This window comes from Tyto alba, unplaced genomic scaffold (assembly GCF_018691265.1).
Source record: "Tyto alba isolate M040663 unplaced genomic scaffold, T.alba_DEE_v4.0 Super-Scaffold_28, whole genome shotgun sequence".
Taxonomy (NCBI): domain Eukaryota; kingdom Metazoa; phylum Chordata; class Aves; order Strigiformes; family Tytonidae; genus Tyto; species Tyto alba.
The window spans coordinates 728953-745364 of NW_024881302.1; the positions used below are offsets into that span (position 1 = coordinate 728953).

Here is a 16412-nt window from a genome sequence, read left to right on the forward strand (position 1 = left end):
TGTGCGGGCGGCACGCAGGGGGCAGCCCCTCCGCCGCCCCCCCCGGGCAGGGACGGAGCTCCTCGGCCCCCCAGGGCTGCCCCCCCCCGCAGCACCCACCCGGCAGCACCCCCGCGCCGTGCGTGCCAGCCCCGACACCCGCCTCGGTGGCGCACGGCGCGACCAGCCCCTCCCCACCAATTGCTCCACAAATAAATAACGCGGACGTGTCCCGCGCTCCTTGGAGCAGGGAGGCGATATCACAGCCCCTAAACCCATCCAGCGGCCGGGGTGAATCAGCACCCCCTCCGCCCTTACCCTGACACGACACCGGCTCCAGTCCGATGGGCCGAAGCCTCCGAAGGCAGCGCGGGGGCAGGATCGGTGCCGGCGCGGCACAGGACCCCCCCGCGGCAGGTATTTACATCGTTAGAGCAGCGAGCGGGGACGCCCGTTACCTCCTGAGCTGTGGCAGAAGCTGTTGACCCCTCCTGTAAAACAAAAGATAAGTTGTACTTTCCGTTTTCTGCAGCAGTATGTCATCTGCAGATGCCTTTTACACACGGACTTTAATAGATAATCCATACCCTTGAAGTGGAGTATATCATCTGCTCGTTACCAATGATAAATCATTTGCAAAATATTAAAATGCTTAAAGACTGTCATACGGGCTTCATGAATTGCTTTGCAACACACACACTTCTGCCTATTAAAGGAGAAAATGTATTCATCGCGGAGCCAGGCAGAGCTATCAAACTCTGCTTTATTTACAGTCTGGAGTACAAAGCTATCGGAGAGGCGCAGCGGTGGAGGCAGGGCCACCTCCCGGGCCCGCCATTACCGCCTCTCTAGATAATCTGACCCCAGCTATGGAAACTCATTAAGGTCGTTAGGAAACGCACCAGTTCTCCAGGGAGCCGGCTTCTTTTAGATTAAAAAAGGGAGCAAGAGCGCGTGCGAGAGCTGCTGTGCAGTTTATTCACATCTATACAAGAGTGCTAACCGCAGGGAAAGAGTAATCTAATATATTCTCAGACAATTTAAACTCATTTCAATAAAAAAGAATTAGACGGAAGCAAATAGCAGGGAGAGCAGATGTCACAGCGCTGGTGACACCCCGCAGAACAAGCCGACAGCGCTGCGTCCCGGGCTGCGGGCTGGGAGGAACTGGGTGCCCGGGGAGCGGGGGCTGGGCTGCCAGCACTGGGTGCCACCGAGACACCCGCTCCCAGGACCTGCGGGGACGCGCCAGCGGGACGACGGCCCACGGGTCTGGGCACCCACCACCAGCCCCGACCTGCAAAGCCACCAGCGCTCGTGGGCAGAGGAGAGCGGCAAAGGGCCCGGGGGCTGGAGCAAGGACAAGTGAAAGGGCTCGGAGGCGGCCCAGCACCAAAGCCGTCTGCTCACAGCAGCACCCCGTCCCCTCCCCATCCCCCTCCCTGTCCCCCTCCCCATCCCCATCCCTCTCCCCATCCCCGTCCCCCTCCCTGTCCCCATCCCCCTCCCCATCCCCATCCCTCTCCCCATTCCCGTACCCATCCCTGTCCCCCTCCCCGTCCCCCTCCCCGTCCCCATACCTCTCCCCCTCCCCATCCCCCTCCCCGTCCCCATCCCTCTACCCCTCCCCATCCCCCTCCCCGTCCCCCTCCCCGTCCCCCTCCCCGTCCCCATCCCTCTCCCCATTCCCGTCCCCCTCCTTGTCCCTATCCCCGTCCCCCTCCCTGTCCCCATCCCTCTCCCCATTCCCGTCCCCATCCCTGTCCCCATCCCCATCCCCCTCCCCGTCCCCCTCCCCATCCCCCTCCCCGTCCTCATCCCTGTCCCCCTCCCTGTCCCCATCCCCGTCCCCCTCCCTGTCCCCCTCCCCGTCCCCCTCCCCGTCCCCATCCCTCTCCCCCTCCCCATCCCCCTCCCTGTCCCCATCCCTCTCCCCATCCCCGTCCCCATCCCTCTCCCCATCCCCGTCCCCATCCCTCTCCCCATCCCTGTCCCCCTCCCCGTCCCCATCCCCATCCCCCTCCCCGTCCCCCTCCCCATCCCCATCCCTGTCCCCATCCCCGTCCCTGCCCACTGGCCACCAGCTCCTCACCATCCACAGCAGCGAGGCCAAGCCCTGGGCCGGAGCGCGCAGCCAGAGGCACGTTAGGGATCCAGGTCCTGTGGCATCTGGGGCCAGGACACCCCAGCCGGACACTCGGCCACCACGGGAAGGGGTGCGGGAGGTGCCCGGGTTATCCCCCCCCTGCGAACACTCTGGCTTGTTTGGTAAATAACGACTTTGTTATAAATATTCCATAAACCCAGGAACTGCAGTGCATTAAAAAATGATAAGGTCCCTGCTTCCCAAACAGCCACTCCTCTGCACCGGGCCTGGAAGAAGTGTTTAAAATCAGATGTCAGCTGGGGCCGACAGAGGAATTTGTCGTGAGGCTGATGAATAGTTTGAGAAATACTCAATACCTTCAGGAAGGATCAATTTATCACAGTTTGGCTCAGACCGAGTGGAAACATACAGCCATCCACCCTGCGTTCATGTATTAAGAAATTCAGGTCATTATGTTAGACATGCAGTTTCTTATTATTTTTTCACTGGATGAAACTAATGTGGAAAAAGGGCCATGCGGTGCCATGATAAATTGCTCCAGCAGCCAGCGATGTGCTCGTTCCCCCAGTTCAAACGTCTCCTGGAAAGAGGCGGCAGGGCCGGGCCAGCAAAGCTCCGCGGCAGCACGGGGCAGGGCCGGTGCGAGCAGCCCCGGAGTGCGCGGGGAACAAGCCCCCCACCCGGGCAGCCAGTGTCCCCCCGCAGGGACCCGCAGCCCTCCCGTCCCCAGCCCAGTGAAGCACCAGCAGCTCCCAGCTCCCACCAGCGCTCCGCGGGGGGAGAGCCCCACACCGGGGGCACAGCAGCCGTTGCAATCCGAGGCTGAGGCTCTGTGGGTGCAAAAACCCAGCTGCTGCCTCCGCGGAGGCACGGCAAGCGCCTGAGGGCCGGCACGGCGCGTCTCATCCGCACCCCACTGCACACGGGTGTCAAGGGGAGGCATCGCCCGGTATCGCCCGGTATCGCCAGGCTCTTCTCTGCCTGTGACAAAAACCCGCACTTAAGTTCCCCCCCCGATTTCATCAGCGACCCGACCCTACAGCCCTACGGCCGCCCCGCTCAACCATCCCGTAAGAGCTGCGAGTGTCCACCAGCCAGGAGAGGTTGCGGGAGCGCTTTCAGGACTTCCTCTTGGCCTCAGAGCTTTCAATGAGGTACATGTGTATTTATGAAATATTATGACAATTGAAAGCCCGTTAAGTGTTACAGTAAAAGTCCCTGTGTGCAAAAGGACCAGGGCATCAGCACGGCCTTAACTGCTAAATCCATTTGGTAATCAGGTTAGGCTGCCAGTGAGAGGCTGGTGTCAGCGTTTTTTATTAAAAGCTGGGTTTTGCTGTAAGAGGTACTAGTTTTATGTTACCATAAATTGTCAACAGTTGGTCAGATCCCCACAGAGAAAGGATCGATACCCAGCAGAGGGGAAAAAGTGCTGAGGAAGGAAAAGCGATACTCTAATTAGAACAAAATTTAAGAGTCCAGGGGTACAGATGACAGTGCCTAATATGTTATAATTTATTGACAGCCTCCAAAGATTGGGTTTTGTTCTGGCTCTCGGAGGCAGCCCAGTGCTAATAAATATCCGCGCAGAGACCAGCTGCCTGCGGGCAGGGAGTGGGCAGCTCCTCACACACCGACCCCCCAAACCCTGGGGCCACCGTGGGATGGGGACACTGTGGGATGGGGACACTGGGATGGGGACACCATGGGATGGGGACACCGGGATGGGGACACTGGGATGGGGACACCGTGGGATGGGGACACCATGGGATGGGGACACCGTGGGATGGGGACACTGTGGGATGGGGACACCGTGGGATGGGGACACTGTGGGATGGGGACACCGGGATGGGGACACTGGGATGGGGACACCGTGGGATGGGGACACTGTGGGATGGGGACACTGGGATGGGGCCACCGTGGGATGGGGACACCATGGGATGGGGACACCGTGGGATGGGGACACTGTGGGATGGGGACACTGTGGGATGGGGACACCGTGGGATGGGGACACTGTGGGATGGGGACACCGTGGGATGGGGACACTGGGATGGGGACACCATGGGATGGGGACACCGTGGGATGGGGACACTGGGATGGGGACACCATGGGATGGGGACACCGTGGGATGGGGACACTGTGGGATGGGGACACCGGGATGGGGACACTGGGATGGGGACACCGTGGGATGGGGACACTGTGGGATGGGGACACTGGGATGGGGACACCGTGGGATAGGGACACCGTGGGATGGGGACACCGGGATGGGGACACTGTGGGATGGGGACACTGGGATGGGGGACACTGGGATGGGGACACCGTGGGATGGGGACACTGGGATGGGGACACCATGGGATGGGGACACTGTGGGATGGGGACACTGGGATGGGGACACAGTGGGATGGGGACACTGTGGGATGGGGACACTGGGATGGGGACACTGGGATGGGGACACCGTGGGATGGGGACACCGTGGGATGGGGACACTGGGATGGGGGACACTGGGATGGGGACACCGTGGGATGGGGACACCGTGGGATGGCGCCTCCAGCCGCACACGCAGCTTGCTGAGCTGCTCCGGGTCGCCCATCGGCTGGGGGTCCCACTGGTGCCCCCCAAGCCAGGGGCAGGCGAGCTGCAGCCCCGCGGGACGGGTACCTGGCCAGCCCCATACCAGGCTCCCGGGGCGCGGGGACAAGGCGGGAAGCCTGTCCCCCCCCTCAGCGCTCCCCGGGGTGTCACAACCCTGCGCCTCGTAATCTAATCCTGGTTTAGCACGGCGGTAATCCCAGCCGAGGGCCCCAACATCTGCGAGCCCCAGCCCTGTGCCCAGACAGCCTCCCCTGCTGACCCAGATTTAATAACCGCTCGAGTCCGAACCTGCCCTCGCTTCATTTCACAGCGCACGAAGCACCTGCCCTCGGACCCTCGTAAACAGGGAGGCAATAAAATTTAATCACTCGAAGATCAAAGTTCCCAAGTGTTTTCCAATTGTCCTCTCACCACCCTCCCAGCTAGGTTAAGGGAACTGCGGCGGGCTCTCTATTTAATAAGTGGCCATAAAAACGCGGCTGGATTGGAGAAATATTGGCAAATATAATAAACAAAAATATATTAACTCTAATTCTGTGAAGCCTTTGGCTATATTAATATCTCTTTAATGTAATCACCTATAAATAAGTGATGACCCTATGATTTAATATGACATCTGTCATCCCCATTTCCATACAAGACGTGAAGTAATTACTCTCTCAGTTGTGCAATAAAGGGATGGGAATCGTATGCCGTGACCGCCCGGCGGAGCCGCCAGCTCCTCCACCCAACACCCGTGGGTGCTGGGGGCTCGGCCCCGGCTCCCCGCTCCCTGCGGGACGGACACAGCCGCGGCCCAAAGCCGGGCTGGCGGTGCCCCCGCGTCCCCTCGAGGGGCAGGGACACGCTGGGGCGAGGGGCAAACGGCACGGCGTTTGGCAAACAAGCCAACCTCAGCATTTGGCGACTGCAGCTGGGCGGCGGGCGACCAGCGAGAGCCGGCCGCACACACGCGTGATCTGGGGACCAAGGCGGGGCTCAGGGGCGAGCCCCGCGGGCGCGGGGGTGCCCCCGCTGTGGAGCTGCGTGTCACACGCTGACACCCAGCCCGTCACCGCAAAGCTGAGCGCTGCCCCAGCCCCCCAGCGCCGCGCCGGCGGCAGCCTGCCCACGCCGCCCTGCCCTCCGGCCGCTGGACCGGCGAGACGGAGCCCGGAGCCCGGCCACAGCCCCCGGCCCCACGGCCCCGGAGGGCTGGCAAACGGGGACCGGTCCTGCCCCGGGAAGAGCTGATGTGGAGCCCGGAGCCCAGCCACAGCCCCCGGCCCCACGGCCCCGGAGGGCTGGCAAACGGGGACCGGTCCTGCCCCGGGAAGAGCTGATGTGGAGCCCGGAGCCCGGCCACAGCCCCCGGCCCCACGGCCCCGGAGGGCTGGCAAACGGGGACCGGTCCTGCCCCGGGAAGAGCTGATGTGCTCTCTGCTGGGGTCACCGGGCTCGGGCTGGGCAGCGGGCCCCAGCGGGTGGGGGGGAGCGGCGTGTGCCCCCCGTCCCGGGAGGGAGACGCACCAGCCGGGGGAGCGGAGGCTGCCGCGGGGAGCGGAGCCAGCTGCAACAGCCCCCCAGGAACCCCAGAACCGCGGCCCCCAGCTCCCCTCCCTCCAGGCGCTGCCTGCCCCCCCCCCGCCCCGGCAGAGCCCCCACAGCCCGGGACGTGCCGCCGGGGCCCCCCCCGGGCCGCGGCTCCGGGCGCTGGGCCGTGCCTCTAGCACTGGCTGCTGGCAGACGGCGGCAAGCACAGCCGCCAGCGCGGTGGTTTAAGCAGCAGGCTCGGGGGGGGGGGGCCGGGGGGGCCCTCATCCGCGGCATTTTGGCTTCAGCTGGAGCCCCGCGATCAGGGCGGCTGCTGGGCTCCCGGCTCAGCCGGGCAGGGACGAGCCCGGGGCCACGGTCCCGCCGGCTCCGTTCGCGAGGGCGGCAGCTCCGCCCGGCCCCGCTGAGCCGGGTGCCACCAGCGCACCGCGGTGCAGCCGTGCCAGGGCTGGGGGGGTGACAGCAGGCTACAGCCCTGGGACAGGAAGGCAGCAGGAAAAAGCAGCTATTGCAGGCACGAGGAGGCTGGGCCGAGGCTCTTCTTCCCGCCAGGAGTGTATGGCAGAACCGCCTCGCCCCAGAACCGGCCAGAAGAAAGCAGAAGCTCCTCCACCTTACCCCCACCCGCTCTGGCCTTGCTGACTCCCGCAGCGGCTCAGCCCCGCCAGCAGCAGCTTGCGAACAAATCCAGTGAGGGGGAAATGCCCGGCCTTCCCACCCCGCGCCCTGCACAGCTGAACAAAACTGCTGTAGCAATAGAGCCGAGGTGACCACTAAATACCAGCAGCCAGCCACGACCCCACGACAAGAGCCCACAGCGCAAATCCCCTCTCTGGAAGCCCACGCGAGAGCCCCACGGCCGGGGACGGGAGCGCGCTGCCTTGCCTCGGGTGTATTCGGGCACGTAGATGATGCTGCGTCTCCAAGAGCGGGAAGACAAAAACATGCACGCAGGAGGGAGGAGGAGAAAGGAGAGGGAGAAGAAAAAACCCTCAGGACTCACAAATTGCATTTAAAGGCAAGTTTGCGCAGCACGAGCACCAGCCCCGGCTACGCCGACCCGACGGCTCGCTCAAGCAGGAGGATCAGAGCCCCCAGTGGAAATGCCCCCGGTCACCTCCCGTTTTTCCTTCCTGCCCCCCGGCCGAGAGGGCACACGAGGGCACACGCTGGCCTGCTGAGGCGTTCGGCAGCCCACTGGCCCCACGGCGCGCCGCGCCGGCAGCCCAGCAGCCCGGGGGGGGGGGCCGCCCAGCCCCCCGCAGCCACGCTGGAGCAGCTCACCCAGCCCCCCGTGTCCCCCGTGGTTCCTCCCCTCGGCAGCAGCCGCCCGTCCTCCTCCCGCCTCGCTCCATCCTCATCCTCCTCGCTGCGCCCAGGCGAGGAGGCAGCAGGAGCGGCCCAGCCGCATCGCCACCGCCGGGGAGCCGCTGCTGCAGCCCCTGCGAAATGAAAACAGTGTTTAATTAGGACAGAGCCGTAGGGGCACACAATTACACACTCCGTTACTACCACCCCTGCACACTTTAAGCCTTAGTGCAACGAAGGACCATTGACAGAGGCCGATGTCGGGCCAACCCTCAGGCAGGAGCCGAGCGCTGCACCCCGGGGCGGCCGGGGGCTGAGCAGCAGGCGGGAGCCGGGGCAGCGCCAGCGGGGACACGGGGACGCTCCCCCCGAGCCTCCCACCCCGGGGACACGGGGACGGGAGCCCTGACCAGAGCCCCGCGGCCCGAAAGGAGCGGCAAAAGGCTGAGCTTTGTGCAGGGCAGGACCAGGGAGGCCGAGCCCAGAGGCACGGCCGGAGGGGGGGGACGGGGGATCCCCCCAAGGAGGGGCCAGACCGCACCCCCCCACCCCTGGGGCTCACGGACCGAACTCGGCGGCACCACGGCTCCGTCCAGGGGCTCCCCCCGCGCCGCCGAGGGGGCAGGTAGGAGCTTGTGTCCCCCCCTCCCCAGTCTGGGCCCGAACAGGGGCCGCGGGGCGTCTGATTCCCGAGAGGAGCGGACGCGGGGGGAGCGGCTGCGCGGTTGGAGCCGGCCCTGGAGCCCCCCCGGCACCCACCCCGAGAGACCCTCCCCTGGGGCACGCAGCACCCGCGGCTGCCCGGGCAGAGACAAACCCAGGGGAAGGGAGGGGGGTCCCCCGGAGAGCCCCCCGGGGCGCCCAGCAGCGGGCTGGAGGGAGCCAGGGGCGAGGATGCGGGCCTGGAAAAACGCTCACTCAGGCAGGAGGCCTAGTAATAAATTTATTGTATTTTATTACATAGTCCCCTTTTTGCACTTAATTCCAATTCCTCATATTCAAACTCTTCTTTCTGAAAGAAAATGATTTTTAACATAAAAATATAAATTCTGCATATTAAAAGTGCATACACCTTGAATAATAAAACATACAAATAAATAATAAAAGGCATTGACACAGTCTCATGCACTTGTCCTCAAATAATTTAAAATTTATGGTACAATGTTCAATCCCAAGTAAAGACAGCCTGCCTTCCAGATTACTGTACAGTTCAAAAACATTAAAATACAGAAGAGAATATCAAAGGTGTGGGCAAGCCCCACGTCCCAGTATCAGTGTACAGTGATGTGACATGCAGTTTTTAGAACTGTAGATATTCCAGTGTAAAATCTGACATTGTGTCCAGAAGAGAAACTGCATTTGCAACAGGACTTAAAATTCAATTTTAACCAATGGTGAGGCACAGTTGGTGAGCAAATCTGTACAAATTAATACTTGGAAGGCCACAAGAAAATAATCTAGCCACTTGTAGCCTGTATTCCCTTGCGTCACCCTACCCAAGGCAATGTAGCACCTAAAAATGGTTTCTTATTGCACTGCACAAATGCCACACAAGCCTAACGCTAACTTTCTTGCAACGCGTTTGTGCTGCAGGGCCTAGAGTGAAACAGAATTTGTGTTTACACTTAGTTTTAATCTGTGTCTTTTAAAAAACACTATTTGCAGATAAATTGAGTGCTATCGCCTTTAAAAAAACAGAAGACTCCCTAAACCTGTAGACCTAATATAGATATCGTACAAGCCTTCAGGTACTTTTATTTTACAAAATAAAGCTCCTAATAGTAAATGCTTTATGGTGCTTTTATTAAGAAAACCGTGTAGTACTTTCATCTCACCACAGATTAAAACTAAATTTCAGTTCCCTCCTCAGATAACATTAGATACTGCCAAATTATTTTGGATTAGTAGGCAAATGACAAAAGATAGAAACAAAAAAAAGGTAAAATTATTTGGAATGTAGTTTCCAAACCCCTCCGTGCCGGCCGACCATGGGGGGACGGGCACAGAACCTGCCCGACGCCCGGCCACTCACCGCTGCTGCCGGGGGGCACAGGGGGGTCCCGCACCTCAAGCGTGCTGCTCGAGACCGAGACCTGGCCGGCCTGCCCCACGGCCCTGCCCCACGGCCCTGCCCCATGGGCCCCACGGCCCTGCCCCACGGCCCTGCCCCACGGGAGCTCGGCTCACGCGCCGCGGTCCTGCGGCCCGGAGGGGAAGCGCGGCTCCTCCCGGGACGGCAGGCAGAAGCCCCGCTACCGGTACGGGCGGCACGCTGACCACTGGAAACTGCTGCCTTAGCACGGAAATTCAACAAAAACCTCTTTTTCTGAGTGCTCGTACAGCTACAGGTGACTGCCTCTTCTCACCGCGTAGAACACATCATTAAAGTTACATGGAAAATGCCAGGCTACATACAGAACACTGATCAGGTTTTCCCTGTTGAAAGAAAGAAAAAAAACAATACAATACAGAAAACCAGTTTGTTCTCATTTCAACATTTCAGATCCCTCTGACGTTACGCTACACTCCAGCCTTGTCAGTAATGCAGAATCCTGCAAAGGAAAGAATCAAAGATGTGCAAACAAAGCAGGAGCCCAGGGACGTGCCCCGACGCGGCGGCTGAGGGCAGCGCCCCGGAGCCTGCCGGCAGCTCCCACGCCGAGCACGGCCCGCGGCTCGCCCCGGACGCTTGCATAGTTAGTGAGGGCATGCACGGGGGAGAGCGGGAGGATGCCATGCACAACTGCCTTTGCTCCCGAGAAAAAACGGCTGGTCATGCTCAAGTTTCAGCTTCGGAAAGCAAAGAACCCTGCAGCTGAGACGGACGAGGGCACTTACAGTGGAATAAGTGTACTGTGATTAAGCTGCTAGTTTTCTACCCTAAGCATCTTTTTTTTTTTTTTTTTTTTTTATGTAGCCATATTGGATAAGTTTGAACGGGTTAACAATTTATACACCCAAAGTGAGACACAAGTTACAGAGAACTGCAGGCACCAAATTGTCTATCAAATGTGATTAATACAAATAAAAGGTGCCTCTTTAATACACGTCATTGAAAATGTGCTTATAATTCGTATACTACTAAACGCTATCCAAAAGACGCAGCCCAAAAAGGGTAAAAATAAACTTCTTTAGGTGACTCCAGCAGGAATCCAGCACTGGAATGAAGGCGCCGCTGTCCTGCGCCCGGAGGGCTGGTTCCAGGAGCAGGAGCCAAGCGTCAGGCTGGGGGTGTGCGGTGAAACACCAGTCGCACGGGGCGGATGCGGGTGAGCTCAACCCAAAGCCGATGGGAAACGCTCCGTCCCGTCCCACCCCTCCGAGGGCCCCGAGCCTGCTGCCCCCCCACGGGCACGGCTGGCGGGGCGCAGGGACGGGACTGGACCTTCCCCCTTCCGTGGCATTTCTCACCGGTGGGAGGCTGCCCCGCAAACCTTCGCTTCCAGGGCACCGGCCCCGGGGGTCCCAGAGCCCCGCACCCCACGCCAGGACCGCCGCCCCCCAGGGCTCTGCGAGCCCGGCGAGGCAGACCCGCGCACCAGCCGCCCCCGTCCCACTCAGGACACCCAGCCACGACCCCTCCAGGCCCCACGTGCCACCACCCAGGGGGCAGGGGACGTCCCTGGCGGGCAGTGGCCCTCGGGAGATGGCAGAATCCACCCCCTCCCTCCACAGGCGCGCGTGCTTCTGAAGCCGAACGTGAATTTTAGGAGAAGAGGGGACGGCGCACAAGCGGCCGCTCCCGGAGTGCCCCAAGCCTTCCCTGCTCCAAGGATCCACGCGCACCGCCAAGGTGCCGTGGGCATCCAGGACTCGGAAGAGCTCTCTGGAGCGTTCCCTCGTACCACGCCACATCCTGGCATCTGGGCAACGCGACACACACGGGCCGGAATTCCCAGGCATGAAAGGGCTAAGAAATAAATCGACTTCAAAGCAAGAAGAGAAGGCTGATGTCGCTGTTCCGCAGATCACTTTAAGTAGGGCCTGTAACAGCAGGGAGGCTTGGGTGTACACTCACAACAAACGCTTTCCTGGACCGCCGCCCTTCAGCCCAGCCCTGGGCAAGGACGTTCCTACACCGCTGGAGATCTGAGGCCGAGCAGCAGAGACGCCGGGCGGCGGCGGACGGCCGCTCTCCAAGCTGCTCTGTCGCGGAACCGACACGGCCGCGGAGCAGGGGCTGCCCGGGCAGGCTTTGCCCCTTTCGCCCGGTGTGCCCGATACCCAACACGAGCTCCAGACTGACCTGTCAGTGTGAGGATGCCCGAAGGCAAGTCAAGCCCCCCTGCGGCAGAGGCAGCCCAGGCACGGAGCAGCGTCTCCCCCGCTCGCAGGCGAGCGCACCGTGCTACCCGCCCCAGCTGCCCTGGGCACGGGGGCAGGTACAAAACCCAGCCTGGCGGCACGCGGGGAGGAGATCAGGCTGGAGCTGGTAGCGACCTCCATCAGGAATTAGGGGGAGTACACGGGAAAAGAGCTAGATGGCACATCCGGGGATGTGCAGAGGTTCGGCTGCTTTTAGCATCAGCTGCTGAAACACCAGGACCTCCCGTTGCCGTTTCGTCAACGCGGGAGCTCCAAGGGCCATGCTCACACAAACACATTGCACTGCCACTCAGCTGAAACACCCATTTGGACACGGCTTCAAATTTCCTCCGGTCCAGGCATGCAATACAGGAGCAAAACCACCTCAAAAACCATACACCAGCTTCCAGTTTAAACTTCTTCAGTGAACAATGGCATGAAAAGAAAATGTCATTTGATAAAAATAACCCTTCACAAATGTCCCCTGGTAAAACGCACGGAAAACTAGGTTCTGTCTATTAAAAGATACCAAACCAAGTTAGCACTAGCTACCAGAATTACATTCTTGCTACAAGAGTTGCTACAAGAGAAGAGCCAACACAGTGCAAGACCTTAATACAGATAAAACCTTAAACAAATACTTCAACATCAACATTTCAGGGAGTAATTTAAGTACTACAGTGTGAAGCAGGTCTTATCTGCTCTGCTGGATATAACAAAAAAATAATCCTAGAATAATCCAAGTCATATATTTAAGAAGCAAGCAGTGCAATCTTTGCTTCTTGTTGCTGCAATAAGTGAGACTGAAACGATACCTGGGAGAAGAAATGCATCAAGAATATGGTCGTGTTCAGGTTTAAAAAACGTAGTCCAGGGCACAGAGTCCAGCACATTCTAAAAATCTGCAGGCTACTGGCACTGCTTCTGGGCTGCATGGAGGAAGTTCTGCAGAACGTCATGGGGGCAGAGCAGGGGCTCTACTGCAGGCGGGCTCGCTGTCACGCTCTGCCCAGAGCTCTGTGCCCCCCCCAGCTCAGCGCAGCCCCGCACACACGCTGCCTCCTCGCCGAGGTGTCAGCTACCCCCAAAACGCTTCTCTCCAAGGCTTGCTGCAGATGTGGGGCGAGCCGAGTACACAGAGGGGCCATGGAGCAGCAACGTGCCCAGCAGACCTGGGGGCAAGGCGTCTCGCAGGGTCATCAGCTCGAGAGGAGGTGGACAGACTAGCTCAGTCCCTGCCCCTCTGAGGGGTGTTTGCTACGCTGCCAGCAGATGCACAAGTATGTCTGTCCAGGAGCCTGGAGCAGCTTTGCCACGCAAGCCTGTGGGACAGGCACAGACCTCGTTCAGAAGACAAGCGTGCCCGGCACCCTGCCCCGCTGCTGCCACGTGCGACCTACACGGCGGCCTGCTGCTGTGCGCAAAGGGCACGCAGCACGTTAATCAAAGCTCACGGAATTAGAAAGGAAGATATTACAGCACGTGAATATAAAAGGACTTGAGGAATCCACCTCTTCAGGGGAATCTTAAAGAACTCGAGGAATCTCCCCTGTAAGAAGGGCGTGTAAACAAAGACGTGACTAGATGTAGTGTTTTAACCCTGACAGAGACGTCATCCAAACAAGAAGGGGGATCGACTTGCTAAGGGCCATGTGGCAGCCAGACCCGCCGGGGAGGGGACAAGCACGCCGAAGGGGGGAGCAAGCAGCGCTCTGGAGAACGTGGGGAATGCTCCGCGGTACTTTGGTGCCGCCCCTGCACAAAGAGGCTTGTTCAAAGCATGCTCAGAGAAGGCAGAGAGGACGACAACTTGGCTTATCTAAACATTGCTCCTATAAATAACGGATGCGATATTCACACCACTACGATTAAGCATCTGAGCACACTAGGAAATGCTGCTTCTCAGGAGTTTGAGCAGGGGTCCTAACCGCATCGCTGCCGCGCAGGGGCACGAGGACAGCCCTCCTGCAGCTCTGCACCACCTCCCGCCCAGCACTTCCACAGGTACCAGCTGCAACCAGCTGCTGCTTACTGAGTTCTTCTGGTGCTTAGTACAGTGTTTCAGAAGAGAGAACGTAATTAAGAGGACAGGGTAGAGGTCGCCTTAGGTACGGACAGAGTAAAACTCTTTGTAGACATTGCAACAAAAAAATGCAGGTTACATTTCAGGGAATAAAAAACAAGCAAACAACTTTCTGCTCCTGGAATGCAAAAATTAAATCCATTACACAGACGCACACACACACAGACACACAGGTACCTTTCTGTCCATCCACTAATGCTAGTCCCTCTTATACTGGCTGAGCATATACCTGAGAAAAAACATTAGTGTTGAAATATTGCCCTTTAGAAAGCTTGAAAAATGGAGAGGAACAGGGAGAGAGGGTTGAGAGCAGAAAGAAGCGGCAGGCTCTCCAGTTTCCTTCGCGTCCTCCACAGCTCAGAACAAGGCCATACACCAGCACGGACACAGCCTGCCCAGAACAAGACCAAAGGAATATCAGTTCACAGCTCTACAAAGCACACTGGTGTCAGTACAACTGGGTTTCAGACTTCAGACCTTGAATCTGAAGAAAGTTGTTGCATTTTCTATAAAGAGACTCCTGTACAAGTGCTATGGGACGGCTGCATTCATGTTCAACAACAACTCCGGCTAGACTACTTGCATCAGTGCTGGCTGCCTGTGGCTATTTGGTTTGATGGCAGAATCAAAAGGCGCTTTAACAACTTGCAGTTAACTTCTCCTCAAAACATACATTAGGCACATGAACAAAAAAACAAGAGCTCAGAATAAATTAGCTTCTCAGCAGAAGAAAAGACACCTGGATTGCAGCATTTCACTGAGGTTCCAGAGAAGGCCGTACAGACACCTGCATGCTGGAAGGTAATTTTTTCAGCGGCTTGTCAGCAGCCTGCTTGCCACTGGAAGGAGGAGGCTGGACTCCGGGATCTAGCTGGGAAGACTTGGACTTGCGACTGGATAGCAGAGAATGTTTGTTGGGTGTGGCATCTTTTGGGACAAGTTTTTCTTTTGCAGTAACATTGGCATTGGTTTGAGAGGCTGGTGGGACAACACCTTTCTCCGATTTGTCTTCCAGCACACTTTTACTGCCCGACTTGGAACTGCCACTCCCTGCCTTTTTTGAGAGCATCGTTGTTTTTCCCAGGTCTGCTGACCTCCGGGTCTCCTTCTGCCTTAAGGCCGATTTAAAGAAAGACAAGCCTTTCTCTTCTGACTTGCTGTCCCTCTTCAAACCAGAACGCACGCCAACATTTGGAGACCGCAGGTTGGCCATAGAGGAACTCCGCACGTGCTTGCTGTCTACGGCCCTGCTGTCACTCCTGGAGTGGCTTATCCGTGGGGAGCTTGTCCTTGAACTGCTGGTAACGCTCGTTTTGTCTGACCCCAGGCTTATCTTGGAGCCCTCCCTGCTGAGGCTGCGGTCTGAAGCCCGGCCCTTCCCAGCAGAAGACCCCTTAGTCAATGAGCCTGATGGGGGCTTCTTGGCAGCTGTGGAGGATGGAGAAGAACCTGACTTTTGCTTCTGTTGAGCCGATGGGACAGCCACCTCAAGGGGCTTCGTGCTGTGGTCCTTCCTCACCTGAGTGGGAGCAGGAGACCCATGTCGCCCACTGGCTCTAGAGGAGTCCGCCCTGCTTCTAGATCGGGAAGCTTTCTGGGAACTCTTTAGTGGAGGAGGAGAAGAGTGAGAGACTTTGGCCTCTTGGGTAGGTAAGACTGTCCTTCCCTTCCTCAAACTTTTGTCTGGCTCAGAAACGCCCTTGGAGCTGTGAACCTTCTTAGGGGTGCCATCTGACTTCGCTGCAGCCAGCCCCGTCCCACTGAGGGCTTTCACCTCCTTGACTGGAGAGCTGTCCACAGAATCACTCTGATCAACAAAGGCGATTTGATTGTTGTTATCAAAAGGGTCCAAAGCAGGGTAATTCCCGTCTGGCTGCACAGAGCTTTTACCACACCCGTCTGAAAGATCTGAGCTGGATGTCCTTATAACAGACTCCTCCCTGAATGCCCCTTCCATGACAGCCAGAGGAGCTCTGCGAGCCGTCCTGTGCTCTCGCCGACTGCCATCACAGGGCTCCAAGTAGCTGCTAGAGAGATTCCTCAGGCTGCCGAAGCAGGAGGTGGAGACTTTATCATCAGCAGCCTCCCCGATCTTCTCCAGGGTGGAAGCCGAGGTATGTACGGGGGAATCTCCGGAGAAGCGTGACGGAGAGTTGGAGCGCAACTGCAGTTTTGCGGAGAGTGACCACGAGGGCCTGACACCGTTTTCACTCACTGCCAGGGGGCTGGTGACAGAGGACCTGGATGACAAGCTCTGACGCTGGACACTTCTTACAAACGGCCGAGTTGAAAATCCTCCTGCAGAGAAAGAAAGCAACACCCCCGGTATGAAAGCCAAGCCTGCAGTCGGTTTATCCCACCACCCACAGACACAGCGATTTCCCCCAGAGAGTCAGACAGCCCACCCAGCCCACACTGCGTGCCTGGCTCTGCGCCTGCTGCCGGCACAGCTTCTTGCATGAAGGATGAATAAGGAATTCACAACAACTGTTGTTTGCCAGCGGT

The 16412-nt window shown here is 58.7% G+C and overlaps 1 protein-coding gene across 2 annotated transcripts in view; it reads right to left on the reverse strand.

Annotated features, from left to right (window-relative positions):
- Nucleotides 1-447: 447 nt before the first annotated feature.
- USP31 (ubiquitin specific peptidase 31) overlaps nucleotides 448-16412 on the reverse strand; it is a 43321-nt gene continuing 27356 nt past the window's right edge. Inside the window, exons 16-17 of one of the 2 annotated variants that reach the window (XM_042798510.1) lie at nucleotides 14647-16205; nucleotides 448-470 (exon numbers count right to left, since the gene is read on the reverse strand). In XM_042798510.1, the coding sequence (XP_042654444.1) occupies nucleotides 14662-16205 (1544 nt within the window). In that variant the 3' untranslated portion in view covers nucleotides 448-470; nucleotides 14647-14661. Of the gene's footprint in view, nucleotides 471-8448; nucleotides 9956-14646; nucleotides 16206-16412 lie in introns of those variants that run through there. The other variant, XM_042798509.1, reaches the window with a different exon arrangement.